The 20,580-nt window shown below is 33.5% G+C and overlaps 1 protein-coding gene across 1 annotated transcript in view; it reads right to left on the bottom strand.

The window, feature by feature from the left end:
* LOC102808199 (nuclear pore complex protein Nup160-like) overlaps window positions 1-20,580 on the bottom strand; it is a 35,118-nt gene that overhangs the window by 7,883 nt on the left and 6,655 nt on the right. The window contains exons 7-26 of the mRNA XM_085501057.1: window positions 19,647-19,811; window positions 18,238-18,312; window positions 17,757-17,854; window positions 16,831-16,912; window positions 16,292-16,360; window positions 15,826-16,008; window positions 15,249-15,314; window positions 13,398-13,506; window positions 8,655-8,820; window positions 7,515-7,675; window positions 7,204-7,364; window positions 5,337-5,470; window positions 4,824-5,054; window positions 4,460-4,529; window positions 3,689-3,907; window positions 3,190-3,285; window positions 1,312-1,406; window positions 1,073-1,169; window positions 640-745; window positions 263-423 (exon numbers count right to left, since the gene is read on the bottom strand). Coding sequence (XP_085357183.1) covers window positions 263-423; window positions 640-745; window positions 1,073-1,169; window positions 1,312-1,406; window positions 3,190-3,285; window positions 3,689-3,907; window positions 4,460-4,529; window positions 4,824-5,054; window positions 5,337-5,470; window positions 7,204-7,364; window positions 7,515-7,675; window positions 8,655-8,820; window positions 13,398-13,506; window positions 15,249-15,314; window positions 15,826-16,008; window positions 16,292-16,360; window positions 16,831-16,912; window positions 17,757-17,854; window positions 18,238-18,312; window positions 19,647-19,811 — 2,544 coding nt within the window. The remainder of the gene's footprint in view (window positions 1-262; window positions 424-639; window positions 746-1,072; window positions 1,170-1,311; window positions 1,407-3,189; window positions 3,286-3,688; window positions 3,908-4,459; window positions 4,530-4,823; window positions 5,055-5,336; window positions 5,471-7,203; window positions 7,365-7,514; window positions 7,676-8,654; window positions 8,821-13,397; window positions 13,507-15,248; window positions 15,315-15,825; window positions 16,009-16,291; window positions 16,361-16,830; window positions 16,913-17,756; window positions 17,855-18,237; window positions 18,313-19,646; window positions 19,812-20,580) is intronic.

Here is a 20,580-nt window from a genome sequence, read left to right on the forward strand (position 1 = left end):
TTGGGTTTGTGATAACAACTTTTGGCCCTCTAATCACATTGACCCTTGATTTTATCCATAAATAAAAATAAAAAAATGAGAAATTCTTGTATGTCGGTGAAAAGATCAATTGAATTGCATTGACTGTATGTTTAAGAATGCCTGATGTCTGCTTTCAGACTGATCTAACTAGTTTAACAAATCCCACAATGCAGTGTTTAATTGAACCTGTTCTATGATGATTGGTTTAACAACTCCCACAATGCAATGGTTTTGAACTTACCTGCTCTAAGCTGATTGGTTTAACAATCCACGCATAATTAGGATCCACCAGGTGCAATGAATTGATGGCTGATAAATAACACTTGGCTTGTTTTTGTAATCCTTGTATTCCTGGCACCTCTCGTCCAGCACGTAGACCATACTCGTACATCACACTGCCAGCTGGCATACAAATACAAAAATCAGAAATCTATCCATGCAATAACCCATGTCAGAAATGGTTTCCCAACCTTTGAATTGAGTGATGGTTTTCCAACCTTTGAATTGAGTGATGGTTTTCCAACATTTGAATTGTGTGATGGTTTTGCAGCCCTTGAATTGACTTGACTGTTGATTCATAAGATAATCCTCAAATACACACATAATTGTTTATATTACCTTTCCTATAGTTGCCCCTGTACACATGGAATGCATATAGAAATTCATAATAATTCTGTAACATTAGATCTACTGATCTAGCTCTGGATTCAACAATGCTTACAACCTAAAAATAATCAAAGAAAGCTTAGAAAGAACTCCACTCCTGTGTACTGAGAGCATTGGAGGCACATGAAGTAAAAATAGGAAATATTTAAAATTAATTCAAAATTTAAGAAGCCTGCAGACTAATATAATCTGCCATCTGAAAGGCACAATGTGATCCACAGTATTTAGTTTTAAAATACTCACAGGAATTTCTTTAATTAAAACAAAAAGAATACATTTTAATTGTACAGATTACAACCCCAAACCAATAAGGTCTTGTGCATTGCTCCCTAGCACCAATATTTTATTTGTAATGTTGTAGTAAAACTAACTGAAAGAGCCTCACCTCATCTTCAAGGTCTATATAAGGGAATTCACACAGCTGTTGAAGCTGACATCTTTCAAATAATACAACTATAAACTGACGAAGACAATCTTTTCGTCTGAAAAAAATTATCAAGAAACTATTAAACCAGGCAGAGAAAGACAAATTTTACAATTGGATGATTATATAATATAACATTAAATGGTCATGACATTAAAACAAAAGATTCTAAAATTGTTTTATACATAACCAAATCTTACCTGACTGGGTCAGGATTGGCTGTCATGGCAACATATGCTTCTTGATTGTGTCCTAATTCCAGATGGTGCTTGAAAATTTTGGACCACAGCGTTGGCTGAAATGAACAATTAGTACTTTGAGTATTTGTTACAATTAAAATATATCACTCTGTAATCTACAATTATTACATCATAAGTAACCTAGTTCACAAAAATGTATATAATGCTTACAAATTGTTAGTTAAACTTCATTTTAAATAGCATATTATTTCTATAAGCACATGCACTTATACAGATGACATAGGATAGAGGGACTGTGTACTGAAGATGTACTTCTAATAAAGCAAATATGATATCTGTACGCTGTCTGTCAAATCATGGAACTATAAACCCCAGGAAGAACAACCACTTCGTTTCCTTTGAACTATGATAGTTGCCGCGATGTCGAATGTTTATTTTGACTGTTTATTTTGTCACATTAAAAAATAAGCCGATTTACGCAAATGAACGTTTATCTCCGACTATCGGTCATTTTCGGAGTCAATCGGACGACTCCGGGAGATCACGTGACCGAGTTGTTCCGGTTATAGCATAAAAAAACAATGGCGCCAAGACAAAAACACTGATAAATGATCGACATTCAACGGGAAAAAAAAACACATTGCCACTTCTGGCGATCGAAGGGAAACACGGAATTAGTCGGGATATCTCAACAACAAACAGCTCACCAAACCCCATGTTTCGCAAACTTTCGCAACCTTATTTTTTCGAGGGTTGAAAAAAACAAGAAGTAATCTAAAAACGACATTAAAAATTATGAAAACTCGCTAAAACTCCGACCCGTTGCATGATTTCCGGTACACTGAAGGTCACCCTGCGGACCGACTTGTTTGCGCATGCGTAGTGAACGAAATATTTTACTGCGCAGATATGAAATTTTTTTTTCAAGTTTTCCGTTTCCAGCAAAGCGGTTGAAACGGGCGTATCGGCGGCAACTAACATGGAGTATGACTAATGTCGTGGAAACAAAAGCGAAAGCACTGTAAGATAAACTAAGACAAAGGTTTTTTTAATCCTCTTAGTTTCGTTGTTCTTCCTGGGGTTTATAGTTCCATGGTCAAATAAAATGAAAGCTATGTGTGGATTTCACGCATTGACTTTAATTCAATATAAAAGAAGTGTGAACTTGTTTGTTGATCTGCTGTGTTTATATTTGGAATTACAGATTTTGGAAGGTTACATGTGGATTGAATTATAAAACATTGCTAAAGAATTTAGAATCAGTTAGGGCAAAGATTGGTTAGCATTAGAGTGACATTTGGAACCTGACATCAATGATATTGAAAATTGAGCGATGCAATGGTTTAATTGGCGATTCATTTGTTGGTAACTTCTGAAAGTAATTCATTTTTGTAAATCATATACTGTATTTGTTTTATTAGTAACAGATGGACTAATACATGTACAATATAGAGGTGTTTCTATGATTGAACTACATCATAATTTTAATGATATTTAATAATTCAGTATACAACAAATACAATTTTGGGTTTATAATACATTATAGAAGTTCATCTAACAGAACAAATATGACACATGTAATAGGCAAGAATGGTAGGGAACAATTTCATAAAATTGACCTGAACAGAACTTCTCACATATGTCCCCAAACAAACAAGAAATACAGTTTTTATGTCTATGGGTAATAAATGAAACTTGAACATAATGAAAATGATGTGCAGAGTGATCACTCTCAATACTTACTTTCATCAAAAAACTCTTTTTTTTTTCAACAATTCTTTCAAAGTAATTCAAAATGTTATTATTCAGTTGTCATGGGTAGACAAGAAATCAGAATGTAGCTATAATTGATGTTACAATTGAATGCTTGATACTTACAATATTACGGTTTTTACTGTCAGCCATACTGAGAGCGGTCTTAGCCAATGAGATCACCAAATTAGGCACATTGAACTGCTCCAACAATCGTAACACCTGTAATGGTAATTGAAATTAACTGTACTGCATAAACATGGGTAGAATTATGCCAAACAGGTATAGACAATTCAGTTATTTCACTACAGTCAGAATAAGTATCCTAATATAGGAGATCACTAAAGCCAACATTTCAATGTCATGTGTTAATGTCTGGATTCATACACCTGAATAGAATCCTTTATGATTATGTAAATAAATACCATTCCACTAACATTGATAAAGCAAAATAGTGTGTAATTTTTTAAAAGTTTTAGTCATGCATAGCCACATAAAATGTACAAGATGCTGACAGTAAGAGTGGGTCTTACACTGAAACATAACAGCTGTTTGGGGCCTGAGAAGCAGAATACAGAGTTTTAACACAACCCCTGTTATACATATTATCCAATAATAAACCTACCTTTAAATAGTAAATGATCTGCAAAGCCCTGGTGTCACCATCATCTGTTTGGATCAGTTTATCCAGAAGAAATTCCTCATTTGCTACACCATGTGCAGCAAGTTGGAAACAATCAACAGCTTTGTAGGGTTCATCACTGTTCAAATAACACTGCCCCAGAATAAACTGCCGTGATGAAGCATTCCAATCACACCAACCATTCAACAACCGGATATATTCCTGGTAATGAATGTCAGTGATAAGTAAGTGGGTGCTTCTACTAAAGATCAAATACTTCCACCCATGGTGGCTATAATATCACATTTCATCAGGATTTTACTAGTGTGTTATTGCAATGTCTAATTGACTATTAAAATATATCAAATTAAGAAAATAAAGCAATTTATTGATTTAAACTATACATACATTAGTCTTATTAAAAATCTTAAACTGACTAAAGGGGGACACCCAACTATTGAACTCTCCCCGATGCTTGACAAGGCAAATGCAAAACGTTGCTTGAAAATGTGTTGACTCAGTGAAATATCTATCTTTCTTTTTTAACTCACAAAAATCACAAACTACTCTATGTTAGAAGGCATTATGGTTGGGAATTATATGATTCATGTGTCATCTATATTGTACATTGTAAACAAAATTGCTCAGTGATACAAAGATCAGTACATATGATACATGGTAAGTAACACATAAGAAGTACAATATCATAGTGACTAGAAAGAAGGGACTCATTGGGAAAATAAGTTATGAATTGATAATCACTACAGTTCTTACCTGCAATTGTGGAAATTGACATTTTCCAAGTAAGAACTCACAGAATAGAAAACTGCTACTGATTGGCCAGCTATTGACAAAATTAAGAATAAATATACACAGGAACAATGTAACAATATGTAGCATTGTAAGAAAAAATGTAGGTGATCCCCCAAAACACTAGAAAACAATTTTTAAACTACATTTATATACATTACTTTTTTCTCCGGTATTTTATTTGAAGTAGGTAATTTTTTGATTACCTACATACTTGTAATATCATTGTAATACCACCAATTTGAAACACTGCATTAGTAATAAATATATAATTTTTTTAATTTCATGAATACAAATTTCAAGCACAAACACATCATTATAAGGATACACAAGTCTGGCTAATACACCAATAGAGGGCAGTATAACGCCATTCCATGTCTCATTGCTTTCTTGACCAATATGTCCAGACGTAGCTAAAGCACACCGTAACTGTGTACCACCAATTCCATGTAAAAATAACTCCACCAATGAACCACTAGATGAATCTGAGTACTGAGCTCCACTGATGGCTGATGATTCGGTGATCTCCAAGGCCGTAAACTGACGTAAACTTGATTCACTATATACAAAAATGATATAATAGTGTAAGTAAAAGGAGATTCAAAACCGGATATCCCTGATCACGGCATTAAAAATGTCAGAATCAAACAGAATGTTTGGCCAAAAAGATTTACCATCAAATTGAACACCAAACCTTGGATTCAAACATCCATGTCACAAATGTCTTGAAATGTGGAATTATTGAATACCTCAACATTTTGATGTATAGTTAGTGACTTTTTGACCATAATTATTCCTGAAATAACTTCATATCAGCAAGAAACAGATAAAGTCTACTTACATGGTGTTAGTTTCTGGTTGTGATGCTTGGCAACAACATGTCCAATACATACTATGATAAGCTAATAAATATGTGGATGTCTTGGGAATCAAATCAGTTTGTAGACTACTAATACATTCCTTATTCAGAGAAATCTGAAATAGATAGAATGAGACAATTATCAAACATATCAATTATCCAATCTATCAGTATCAAACATATCATTTATCCAAATTATCAGTTATCAAACATATGAATTATCCAAATTATCAGTTATCAAACATATCAATTATCCAAATTATCAGTTATCAAACATATCAATTATCCAAACTATCAGTATCAAACATATCATTTATCCAAATTATCAGTTATCAAACATACAAATTATCCAAATTATCAGATATCAAACATATCAATTATCCAAATTATCAGTTATCAAACATATCAATTATCCAAACTATCAGTATCAAACATATCATTCATCCAAATTATCAGTTATCAAACATATCAATTATCCAAAATATCAGATATCAAACATATCATTCATCCGAATTATCAGTTATCAAACATATCAATTATCCAAATTATCAGTTATCAAACATATCAATTATCCAAATTATCAGTTATCAAACATATCAATTATCCAAACTATCAGTATCAAACATATCATTTATCCAAATTATCAGTTATCAAACATACAAATTATCCAAATTATCAGATATCAAACATATCAATTATCCAAATTATCAGTTATCAAACATATCAATTATCCAAACTATCAGTATCAAACATATCATTTATCCAAATTATCAGTTATCAAACATACAAATTATCCAAATTATCAGATATCAAACATATCAATTATCCAAATTATCAGTTATCAAACATATCAATTATCCAAACTATCAGTATCAAACATATCATTCATCCAAATTATCAGTTATCAAACATATCAATTATCCAAACTATCAGTATCAAACATATCATTCATCCAAATTATCAGTATCAAACATATCATTCATCCAAATTATCAGTATCAAACATATCATTCATCCAAATTATCAGTTATCAAACATATCAATTATTCAAATTATCAGTTATCAAACATATCAATTATCCAAAATATCAGTATCAAACATATCATTCATCCAAATTATCAGTATCAAACATATCATTCATCCAAATTATCAGTTATCAAACATATCAATTATCCAAATTATCAGTATCAAACATATCAATTATCCAAATTATCAGTTATCAAACATATCAATTATTCAAACTATCAGTATCAAACATATCATTCATCCAAATTATCAGTTATCAAACATATCAATTATCCAAATTATCAGTTATCAAACATATCATTTATCCAAGCAGACTACTACAGGTTAACCCAAATTGTTATAAAGCAGACTTACTCCAGGTCAACCCAAAATGTTATAAAACAGACTTACTCCAGGTCAACCCAAAATGTTATAAAACAGACTTACTCCAGGTCAACCGAAAATGTTATAAAACAGACTTACTCCAGGTCAACTCAAAATGTTATAAAACAGACTTACTCCAGGTTAACCCAAATTGTTATAAAGCAGACTTACTCCAGGTCAACTCAAAATGTTATAAAACAGACTTACTCCAGGTCAACCGAAAATGTTATAAAACAGACTTACTCCAGGTCAACCCAAAATGTTATAAAACAGACTTACTCCAGGTCAACCCAAAATGTTATAAAACAGACTTACTCCAGGTCAACCGAAAATGTTATAAAACAGACTTACTCCAGGTCAACTCAAAATGTTATAAAACAGACTTACTCCAGGTTAACCCAAATTGTTATAAAGCAGACTTACTCCAGGTCAACCCAAAATGTTATAAAACAGACACATACCCTTTGGCCCATCTTCTGCATGAGATAAAGCAAGACCAATAGATCCCGGCAAAATTGGTATCTCAATAAACTTGACTGTTTTAAAATCTCAGATAAAATAACTGCTGAATTCTCGCTAGCAAAAAGATGACTACATGTCAAATGACGGCCGGCATCTAAAACTGAAAAACATGAACAATGACATTTAACAACTATTTCTATTAATGTAAATATAAAATACAAATTTCGGAGAGCTATATATACATGTACAAATTTTAAAATGAAACTCAAAACATAAGCCTTTGTTTTGTCTGATGAGATAAGCAACTTACAAGGTTCTTCCATTGATAGGGCTTCTGGTTGGCCTTCTGAAACATCAATACAGCCCAGCAATGAAGATAAAACTCTCACTGGTTCCATCAGACCTTGGATGCGATTCTGTAAATCTTGGATAAACTGAGAAGCAGTTTGTGTAGATTGTGATGTGTCTGCACTGTGAAAACCAACAATATGATGCATTAGACATATGAATTCATTTAGAAATATGAATTTACTGACATAGTCCTATAAACACGATTACATATTCAGGAGTGTGTGTGCTTGTACATGTATATGGTAATTTGGTATACAATAAATGCAACTATTAACTTACATGTGCTCTAATACGAGATGCACTTTTAATAGTACTGTATACAAAAATACAAAGTGACCAGCACTGTCCATGTAATAAGTTTGAATGACATTGACACACATGACCGTAAAATATAAAATAGTCAAGAAACAATCAAAAACACTACCTTCCCCTTTTGGAAGAGCTAGTGCTCAAATGATGGTTCAATATGAAAATCCGCACCATTATGTTTTAAGTTTTTAATAATGTGTACCACATTAATTATATCCTGATTCTACACACCCCCATCTCTGACAAAATCTGAAACTGTATATTTCATGATTGTTAACTACTCCTACACACTGTGCGGATCAGCATTAATGTAATGACAAGGTATAAAACTCTAAATGAGTGATTATTAATTATTCATTTATCAATCTACTGAATCAAGTTGGCACTTTTATTGTATTGGTCACCTGTCAAAAAACATGATTCTCCCATTATTTTGTCAAAATAAAACACAAAATAGATAATGACATTAGCGTCGGCCACATTGTCTCTGAAAAGAGTGACCTGAGATACCAAAGAGAAACAACATTGCATGGCATGTTGAATAGAAAAAATGATTCCAGGATGAGTTGACAGTAACTTTTGTATCCAAAGTGAATTTATTGATACTTAAACTGTATTCTGATTTTGAATTGTAGTTTTTTTTTCTTGTGTGAAAGTTTGAACTAACCATATGTACTCACTATCCTACTACACCCAGACTATTTTTGCAATCCCCATAAATTATCCGATTTTTACAGTACCCTTTCACTCACTTTTTATTTGGAACAACTGATTAGCAGACAGTGCTTACCTTGACTCTACAAACAAACCACCAGCAATCTGAAGTGCTATATTCTCAGGTGACTCAGACTGGAATATATCATACTGAAATCCACTTTTCATATCAGCACTGATATTCTGACGCACTAACCGTACACACTCACCAATGGTTAGTATATCTTTACTTATGAGGGGATCTAGGGGAAAATAGACAATCATTACAATACGGGTAACATAGCTGTCATATGCTCCAATAATAATATGAATTATGTATAATACGATTGGCATATATAAATGAGAATGTGTCAAAGATTCTCTCTGAGAATGGTCGACTAGGAAACCCATGAAATCATAGAAATGCATGATTATATTAAAGCTGAAGATCATATATATATCACATACAGTGTGCTCTTCAACAGAACTGATTTTAAAGTCAAATTGGACTGCTTGGTATGTGACTGTATATATTGAGTGACTTGAGGCATGAACAAGAATGTTATGGCCTTCACCAGTTTTTATTTTACACAATGATTATACTAACTTAAACATTTGCAATATCTGCTTGCAATACCTTTTCTTTTTATTGTTTGTTATCAGTGTTCTCCCCAGGAATTTTTACCACTGTGGCAGCCTAATTTGCATATAATGTGCATATCATTTACATAATAATAGAAATTGACCAAAGCACATTCACACCCACACAATAAACAACATATATTTAAAAAACAAAGTGGCAGATATTTATTTGCTTCACACAGTGTTATAAACACTTTTATTTTGGGCATTTTTGTAATATTAATGAGCTCCGTCACAGTGCAAATATATTTTTTTTTTGGAGTCAAAATATTACGTTCCACAATATAGAAGAGTTTGAATTTAAAAATTTTACATTCTCGAAATGTAAATGCTGCAGACTAAAAAGAAACAAATAAATTGTAAAAGGTTAAATGCAACTAATTTAAAACGTTTGAGCCAGGATATTGTTCACGACTTTCATGATCTTAACAAGTCATTGTCAATGACACGTCCCCGTTCCGTTCATATTTGAGTGACATATACATTCAAAGCAGATCATGACCGAAATGCACCTGCATATGTACAACACATTGTGCTAAATCTGAACAAAATCCATCCATGCATGACTGAGATCCGGTTCTGGAATTGTGAAAATATGTGATTTTGATGCATTTTCGGCCTTAAAATGGCCATCATTCCGCTATTGTTAAGCAGATCATGAAACAAATGCACATATCTATTTGTGACATGATGTACCATGTGTGTGTGAAGTTTGAACTTGATCAATCCAGACATGTCTCGGATACGGATCCAGAACTGAATTCTTTAACAAAATGGCCGCCAGTCGGCCATTTCGAATTTGATCCGAAAAAGAAAAAAGACGTGCATCAAGGTCCTATTATGTTTAATGTATGTACCAAATTTGAACAAAATCCATCCATGCATAACTGAGATACGGGTCCGGAATGGTGAAAATGTGCGATTTCAATGCATTTTCGGCCTTAAAGCGGCCCCCATTTGGCTATCGTTAATGAGATCATGAAACAAATGCACATACATATTTGTGACATGATGTACCTTGTGTGTGTGAAGTTTGAACTTGATCAATCCAGACACGTCTCGGATACGGATCCAGAACTGAATTCTTTAAAACAAAATGGCCGCCAGTCGGCTATTTCGAACTTGATCCGAAAAAAAAATGACGTGCATCAAGGTCCTATTATGTTTAATGTATGTACCAAATTTGAATGAAATCCGTCCATGCATAACTGAGATCCGGGTCCGGAATGGTGAAAATGTGCGATTTCAATGCATTTTCGGCCTTAAAGCGACCGCCATTTGGCTATCGTTAATGAGATCATGAAACAAATGCACATACATATTTGTGACATGATGTACCTTGTGTGTGTGAAGTTTGAACTCGATCAATCCAAGCATGTCTCAGATACGGATCCAGAACTGAATTCTTTAAAACAAAATGGCCGCCAGTCGGCCATTTCGAACCCGATCCAAAAAAAAAAATGACGTGCATCAAGGTCCTATTATGTTTAATGTATGTACCAAATTTGAACAAAATCCGTCCATGCATAACTGAGATCCGGGTCCGGAATGGTGAAAATGTGCAATTTTGATGCATTTTCGACCTTAAAATGGCCGCTATTCGGCTATCGTTAATCGGATCATGAAACAAATGCACATACATATTTGTGACATGATGTACCTTGTGTGTGTGAAGTTTGAACTTGATCAATCCAGACATGTCTCGGATACGGATCCAGAACTGAATTCTTTAAAACAAAATGGCCGCCAGTCGGCCATTTCGAACCCGATCCAAAAAAAAAAATGACGTGCATCAAGGTCCTATTATGTTTAATGTATGTACCAAATTTGAACAAAATCCGTCCATGCATAACTGAGATCCGGGTCCGGAATGGTGAAAATGTGCGATTTTGATGCATTTTCGGCCTTAAAATGGCCGCTATTCGGCTATCGTTAATCGGATCATGAAAAAAATGCATGTGCATATGTCCCATATAAGGTGTGATGTATGAGTGAAGTTTGAACTTAATCGGTCCATGCATGTTCAAGATACAGGTGATCACGGACGCACGGACGCACACAGGGCAAAACATAAGTCCCCGTTTTCGGACTGCGTCCGAACGGGGACTAATTACTACAAAATTCTCCTTCAAAAAATCGACCACGTAATTATTTGGCGGATTCCTGGTTATTATTCCGATCATCAGCTTCTACAATGAACAAATAACACTTCCAAACGATCATCAAAATTACGACGTGACATAACTTACTTCGCGATGTTATACACAGGTTATACCAATAATTCCTCTTACTCAGTCATGATGCCATGCAAAAATTAAATACTTTTTTTTTATATGAGAAAAACATAAAATTTGAACGAGTTTTATCGGGAGAAGTTATTTTTGATCACTCGATCACTTCGATGAAAAACACAGACCCGCCATGATAGTTATGACACATTAGTTGACCGGCATGTGTCCTTTGACCCGGTGGGTCAAAAACGCCATTAACGAATCAGAATGCCGCATGGTAATGCCGGTAGAACCCGAAGTTTTCCGAATGATCGTGATCATAAAAATTACATTGTGGAAGTAAAGCGATGTCGTAGCACGATGTGTTGGTATGAATTTCAGATGAAAACTGCATGATGGTTTTCGAAAGAGGTGATTAGAAATTTTTAAAAGGTAAAAGAAGTCTTGAAGGAAGAGTTTTTACATGATTCACGATGTAACAATTCAAATGTATTTTACCCAATCACGCAATAAACACGTTCTTTTTAAATCAATTTTTACATTTCATGTACTTTTATTATTTACTTTATTAATCTGAAAACCTAAAAAGAAATGTTAAATCTTTCTTTACGGTATTAATAAAGCATTATTCTATTCTATTCTATTCGTTGTTTTTTCTTGAGTAGTGTAAACTGATTGTGAACTCCGCTTTGCCCATGTTGCATCGGGTGGAATTGATTTTGAAAGAATTTTAGCTTTCAATTTAAAGACTGCGTCTATTGTCAGAAAGTATTTACTTACAAACAAAGAGGTGCTAATTTTACAAAATTGACTTGTATTGTTCAATCGCGGGACTATGTCTATTAATCCACGACTGGCAGGATGCATGTCGGTCGGTACGTAAGTATAATAACAATATGGCAATAGTTCTGGTCGGAAGCGTTTCCGTGGTGGTCGCTAATTTTGAGTGCTGGTCGGGCCGACAAGCGTGACGAGATCCCTAATGAAAAAAGCACTGTGGCGGTCTTGCTAATCACCGTGGCGGTGTCAGACCAGTGTGGCGGCAAATCGTAGCACTGTGGCGGGACCGCCACGCTGTTTACATCCTGGGGAGAACACTGGTTATTATGACAATTTTGGTTGCTATTTGCTCATACAGTTGAAAATATTTATTTATTGAGTACTTTTAATTATTCTTATTCTGTTTTTTATCCAATTTGTCACTGTGTATTTTCTCATGGCCTATATATTATCCTTTATTTCAACAATTTAAGATGGTGAAATAAATAAATATACAGAAATATGTAATATGTTTTTATACACTAGTTTTGTTTATAAAACATGAATTTCATTTTACCAAATTACACATTTTTAAATACACATGTAGTACCTTATTTATCTGAAATGTCTCCATGGTCAATGCTTTGAATAATGGATTATATTTTAGGGGAGCAATGTTTTGTCATTTTTTTTCTGAACATTATTTGTATAAGCAACAGTTTTCACAACCACGCCCTGAGTCAACTCTTGGTACGGAAATATTAATTCATGGCATTAAAAAAAAAAATGTAATTTTTATCTTATTACTTTACATTCTAATTTTCATGTAAAACATTGCTTGGAAATTGATATCGTCAAGAGAATTTAAAAAAAAAATGTATTGTAAAAGGTGACATCCCTTGATGTGTGTGTCACCTTACATCTCTGGTGATCCCAACCAGAGATTGTAACGATACATAAATTTTAATCTTTTTTACTCATGATATGAATCATAACTATCAGTATGTGGCAAGGAAAAAAAGTGTTTAAAGCAATGCATGTACATGTAGATTGGAATATTTCTTTAGTCAAAATGAATAGAAGCAGAAATCATCACTCTGACAGCTTAAATGATGGTGCCATGTTGTTGAAAAGTTGAAAGTTCATCACTACCATATATTGATGCCATGAGTGTTCTGATGCACATGAAATACATGTATGAAACTTACCATCAGAATAGAGGGGTGCACCACTTAGATCCACAGCTGTACAACCATTACCAGGTGATAAATATAAATGTTCTATAGCATCACTGGGTCTTAGTAATGATAAATTAGACTGCAATAAAAACAAAAATATTCTCTAGGCTCAATAGACCATTTTCGGCTCATAGTGAAATCTTGTGTAATGTGTTAAATCATAGACCCTCCAGTAGAGGATCTATGGTTGAATCAATTGTCAAAACAAGATAAACAAGCCATGCATGGCACAGTCCCAGTTAGTTATCAAATTTTAGTTTTGTTTATACATGTAGTAATATAGCTGGAATATAGCCATGTCAGGAATATGATTTTTTAACATTAAAATGATTGACATTTGTATCTGATCGTCAAACAAGTACTTGTCCATATTGAGAGATATTGCTCTGGAACAGCATTCAAAATCAGCCATATTCAATACATGTATATATATAACATGATGTATAACCAATATATAAAATTTGAATACATGTATAATCAGTCAAAACATTTAAGAGATATGGCTCAATCATTAAAACAAAATGGCCGCCAGTCAGCCATTTTGAATCCAATCTGAAAAATAAAATGACGTGCATCACCCGTAATGTCTAATGTATGTACCAAGTTTGAACGAAATCCATCCATAAATGCCAGAAATGCTTGATATTTGATGATTTTTTTAGCACAAAAATGACCACCAATTCGGCCATTTTTGAATAGGATCGTCAAACCAATATATCTGTTTATCTATGACATGATGTATAATGAATATTTAAAATTTGAATATAATCAGTCAAAACAAGTCGGAGATATGGGTCTAGAAGCCCATTCATTAAAACAAAATGGCCGCCAGTCGGCCATTTTGAATCTTACCTGAAAAACAAAATTATTTGCAGCAAGGTCCCATAATGTTTAATGTATATACCAAGTTTGAACAAAATCCATCTGCAAACAGCCGAGAAATGCTTGATTTTTAGGATTTTTTAGCACAAAAATGGCCACCATTCGACCATCTTGAATCAAATCGTAAAACAAAATGATGTGCATCAAGGTCCTATAATGTCTAATGTATATACCAAGTTTGAACAAAATCCATCTGTAAACAGCTGAGAAATGCTTGATTTTGATGATTTTTAGCACAAAAATGGCCGCCATTCGGCCATCTTGAATCAGATCGTGAAACAAATTAATGTGCATATGTATAATATCATGTATGATGTATGTGTGAAGTTTGATTGTGATTGGTCCAGGCATTTCTAAGATGCAGGTTTGGACGCACGCACGAACACACGGAGGTCAAAACATAAGTCCCCGTTTTCGGACTGCGTTCGAACGGATACTAACAAACGCAAATGTATTTTGGGGGTATGTGCTATATTTGACATTTGATGATAGTCAATTTTGACAAAGTAAAGGTACCATTATCTCAATGCAAGATTCCTTTTCAAAAACGGGCATTTCGATATTGACCTATGACTGGAAAATTACCCATTACTTCACCATTGAGATGACTTCAGTCTTATTTGTGTCAGGTTTTTTTGTCAAATACAGAGTATAAAAGTGATTAAAAATGTAATTAATAATTCCTCTTGTGTTAATATTGCTTGTTTCGACACAGCAAATTTAAGACCATATGCAACAGATTATTACATTTTTTATAGCAAATTGGTCAGTTTTTCTTTGCCTGTCTTCAGATATACATGTACAATCAAAAACGTCAATCTGATTCATTAAAATTTTCTTTGTTGTAACTGGTGCCCAGCTTGGCCATGTGTACACAGTGGTAATGCAGAAAACACTGATTGGATTGCTAGATGCAAGATTGTATCTGTATTGCCTTACCCTTTTTACAAGACCAACCAACCCTGTGTTAGAATCAACTAGGATACCAGCTGGCTTAGAAATAACCTGCGATAGAGAATGATAATACATGTACAAATATCTAATAATCAACAACAATAGGTCAAACTCATTCTGGTACTTATTACATACTACGATTATACCCATTCAAGGTGAAATTGTAAAAAATTCGTTCAATGGCGCATTTTTCAGCATTAAATATAAATTTAAAAACATATTTTGTAACTATATTTGTGTCAGGCTACAGCTCTGGACATTCAATCACTCTTTTCTTTTCTGATATTTTTTTGGATGAAATTGCAAGTGCAGACATATAGTGCATTTTGCCACAGAAACAACATTAAAGTTTCAGGACTAGTCAGAGTGGTGTGCCCATCTTTCTATTATAATGGCATTATGACAATTTAATGTGCTATCTCGGTGTTAACCACGCCCACAAGAAACTGTAGACTTTGAATAAGTTAATGAATTTCACACAGCAAATTTGGCCCCCCAGTCTGTAGCACATTCACAGAGTTAGATTCAGGAACCACTACACTACCAGTATGATCTGTCTTACCTCTTGATACTGACTACAATTGGAACAAAACTTCTTCCAACATTTCAGCTGGAGTTGATAATACTCCTCCAAAGGTAATTCATATCCGCCTACTTCTTTTTGTACTTCATTTTCCATGGCACAAATAACTGCTTGTTGTAAGACATTGGATCCCAATCTACTGTCCACAGATTGCTGATAAATCTAAATGAAATCATTCAACACCTACATTAAAAATACACACAAATCCAAAGCAAATTTGTTTATAGAAGCCTTAGTGTTATAAAAGTGAAAGTGGCATTAGTTCTCATTATGGGCAAACCAGGACTTTAAAACAAAAGTTGACAGTAGGCATTTCACAGGCACTTGCCTCTATAGCATGTATGAATTTCAAGTTGACATTAGTAATATCTATGATTAATCAACAATAGTTGATTTAGGATTTCAACAGCCCTTTATAAAGTTGATACACACAAGTTATACTTACATTAAGAGTCTTGGATATTGCTTGTAGAGAGAAACCACTCTCATGGAACAAAAACTGCACGTAGGCTTCCTGAGTAATGAGAGCAAACATTGTCACTGAACTAAAAGGAAACTCAAATCAGACAACAATGTGTCAGTAAATTTATGCCACAAATTGACTTTGAGAACAATATTGGGTTAAATTTTCAGGAGAATACTTAAAAACTGATTACCATTATTTAGGAAAAATTTGGCTTTTGATCCATAAGACACTATGATTTGATAATTCATGGTACTGGCTGCTGCTGAACTCAATAAGTACCGTAAAGACTATAATTTAGGCATCAGGGAAGAGTGAGAGCCTTAGTGGTGGTATTCCCACATAACAAAAAATAAGCTTATTTAGATTTAGTTGCAGGAGGTGTTTGTGGAATTTAATTATTAAACAACAAAACCTGTGTTGCCTGTAACTTGAAGAACAGTTAATTGGAAATTAAAGTTTGCATTACTAAATGTGGACTAACTGTTGACAGAAGGAGCACAGAATATAATTTGACTCACTGCAGGATCTTGGTATGGTGGTATTGGTACATCTGATGTATTGAGAGACGACAACACAACTGGTTTCCATCCTGCGTCACTACTACAATTACACAATATTGTATATGAATCAGAATAGTCTTATTATAAATTATTATGAATCTGTATCTCAATCGGTGAATATTGTGGTAAAAACTGTAATTTAACAATGATATGACTTTCACAGACTGGATGTTTTGACAAATGTACGACTGCCTAATATGGATATCAAGCAAATGATGCAACAAGGAGTTGTGAAAGACACATCAACAAAGACATCAGGGTTTACACACATCAAAGGAAATATAATTCAAGACCATTCTAGGCCAATAGTGATAGGATTCTAGACTACCTTAGTCGTGATTTATTAATAAGTGCAAAGGGAATGCTCATTCAAGTTTCACATAAATCAACAATTTCCAAGAATTAACACAATCTCTTTGGAGATATTTCATCTGAACAAATGCTAGAAAAGAAAAGCCAAATGTGATTTTTAGAATTCCAGGAAGAATACTAACACTGTATATCAAAACAAACATTTGTGGTTGTGTTTACAAATGAGTAATACCAGTATAAAATCAAATACTTATTTCAACAACATCAAAGTTGAGCTGTTGAAAGATGTAATTTTCCCAGCAATAATTCTTTTTGTACATGTATGTATGTTTCTATAATTTAGTTTTTAATCAATTTTGGACCAAATTTTACTAATGGCTACAAGTAGGCAACAAAATGGTTGAACAAACATGGAAAATAGTATGCTGGTTTATATTGTGCAAGGCGACAAATGTCAACTTCTAACCAGTTAAAAATAAAATCTACAAGCATAATAATCTCTGGCCAACATATTTACCCAAAAAACATTTTTTGAAGAAAGAAGATAATGAAATAGACAACTTTGTACTCACTCTTCAAACGATGTGTACTTGACTACTGTTTCTCCTTGTGTGGTTGTGAAGACAGCCCAGATCTGTGTGTTAGTTAGACTGAAGTCTACCAAGTTATCCTGCGATAGAAGTAAAAAACAAAATGTAGTAGTGCTGGGTAATCGATGGAGGCAACAAGTCAATTGGTATCACTGATATAAACATGTATCATCCAAAGAATAATTGGTAATTACATACATCACTCAACTTTTATCCTAAAGGCTAAGCGTTTCTGTTACATAATAATTGCTCTTACATCACCACCTCTATATACTTGTAACTATAACTGGGCCTTCACTAACCCTTCGACAGTGGCGAAAGGCAAATAACTATAACATGTATTTCGTCATAAATCATACATAATTCTGAGAAAATGGTCGCCATTAAAAAGTGCCATTACATCTGGAAACATATTGTTCATTACGATTTTTGTTGTCACATACATTCGATATGAAATTCTTACATTGTGTATGAAGACAGAGGCAACTGATAAGAGACTGTACTGTCCATCTTGTAGTACGGGTTGAAACACACAAAACTGCGAATAAAATAAACAACTAAATTTAAAATAATACATAGACATGTAGATTATAGTAGAAATAAGTAGACATGATTCGTAAACAAAGACTATAATAGACTAACAAAATGACCTGAAATGTACATGGTCCATGGTTCTTCACATCATTCTGATGTAAACGTCAGACAAAAATGCTTTATTTTGGTACCATGAGGTCACCATTTTGACAAAACATTGTACTGTCAAAATAATTCACATTCAAATTATTGATAGCTAAATGCCCTCTAAAATTAAAACATATGGAACACATGCAAAGCGAACAATAGATAGTATTGTTTCCTCCTCAAACCAGTAAATTCAAAATTCAGAGTATTCCACCTTCTACAGTAAACATATACATGTGTTATAAATAAGGAAACAAGTGTTTTTTAAATATAAAGCAAAGGTAATTGGTGTCACTTATTTTGTTATCATTTGGTCCTAAAAATGTAACTTTATTTGTTGTTCCTTATGTTACCTAACATACTACTGATTTAGCATGTCAAACGTTCATGTTATTTATAATAGATGTATTAGAGTGATTCTGTGTGCATGTTTATGATGCAGGTACATACTTTTCTGCGTTACATGTATTCCAATAATTAACACAATTTCTGACATCCACATTACTACCTTGTCCTAATTTAAGGGAGATTTTTCAGTTAGAATGCTACTTCACAAAGGTCTAAGTCATCCTGCATTTTTGCTAATTACTATCAGTTGTAGCTATTAATCCATAAAAATCTAATTTTGTGGCGAGTAACACATTGCTGATGAAAACGCAGTGAACATGTGTACAGACTATATGGTATTCCATGCATTAACATGGCAGGCAAATATTTACAAATTAATTTAAGAAAAGTGTGTTTTTTTTAAAGCATGAAACTACAGCACCAAACTTTTGTTTATTTTTTTTTCTGACATAGTATCATGGTACCTGGCTAAATAGGCAGGTATTTAACTGTAAAAGGTTTCCAACAAAACAACTATAATATGGTCTAATTACTATAAAATCATTATATCTCCATATTTGGCGGCCATTTTGGCAGACAAAATACAACAATCGCATGCAACATGTTTTGGGGCTCAGTGACATCACAAGTATCCAGACGATGCAAAAAGCTGATGAAAACTGACCAGAAATAGGAGCTGTTTACATCAGCTATATCATTGCTTAGAATCAAATATAACACTACAAAAGCATTTAATTTGTAAGTAAAAATTGTAGCATGTGGCAGTATTCCTGATGAAGGAAAAAAAAGAGGAATTTTTCTAACTCATAATTTATGTTATAGCTTTACTTAAAATTGACTTACCTGTGATCTGTCTTCAAATCCAAGATAGACTGCTAGTAATAACGTATTGGCATCATTACCTGTCAGAGACTTACGAATCATGTGATTTCTTGCTGGTACACTCTGAAGGTCTGTACTGTCTGGTACATGCTCTAAGACATCACTCACCATAATGCATTCATAGCTCTAGATATACAATCAATACAGCAATGCATGGATACAGATAATGATACAAAACAACAAAACTCAACATAAACAGATTTTATTGTGTTTTGGGATCTCATACATTATACTGTATACATGTACTTGTAGACAACAGTTATTGTGAAAATAATTTTTCTAAAAGCAATTCAGAACCAGTAGGCAAATAGTCTGAATTGAAGTTTTGCCAAAGCCTATTTAAAGAGATATTATTTTATGTAAATACACTAATTACAACAAGTTAACACATTGCCAGCACACTCTTATTTTTCCCCACTGATATTGGTACATCTCTCTTTGGAGGCTTTCAGCAGGCAATGTGTATAATGCTACTGTTTTTTGCATGTTTTCATTTTAGTGCATATGGCAGAGACAATATTTCAGGTCAAAATTTGTCTACAATTAATGATTTTAAACATTAGCCAACAGTATATTGAATTGTTTAATTCACTGTCAATCTGTATGTTGATAAAAACTGACAAATAACATGCATAAAATGGCATAGACCACAACGAAAACACATGTAATCATAAAAAAAAATATATTTAATTTTGTAATGCTTTCAAAATGAAGCTTTATTTTATAATTTTTACAATATACAGTAAAACCTGTCAAAACCGACCATGACTGGGACTGGGATCTATGGTCGGTTTTCAGAGGGAGTCGGTTTATTCAGGGTGGGCGTGACTTTGATTGAAACAACAATTACATGTGCTGTAAACACGGGACAAATGAAAGACATCGGAGTTTGCCT

The sequence above is a fragment of the Saccoglossus kowalevskii genome, chromosome 7 (genome assembly GCF_978046115.1).
Source record: "Saccoglossus kowalevskii chromosome 7, keSacKowa6.1, whole genome shotgun sequence".
NCBI classification, from domain to species: Eukaryota; Metazoa; Hemichordata; class Enteropneusta; family Harrimaniidae; genus Saccoglossus; species Saccoglossus kowalevskii.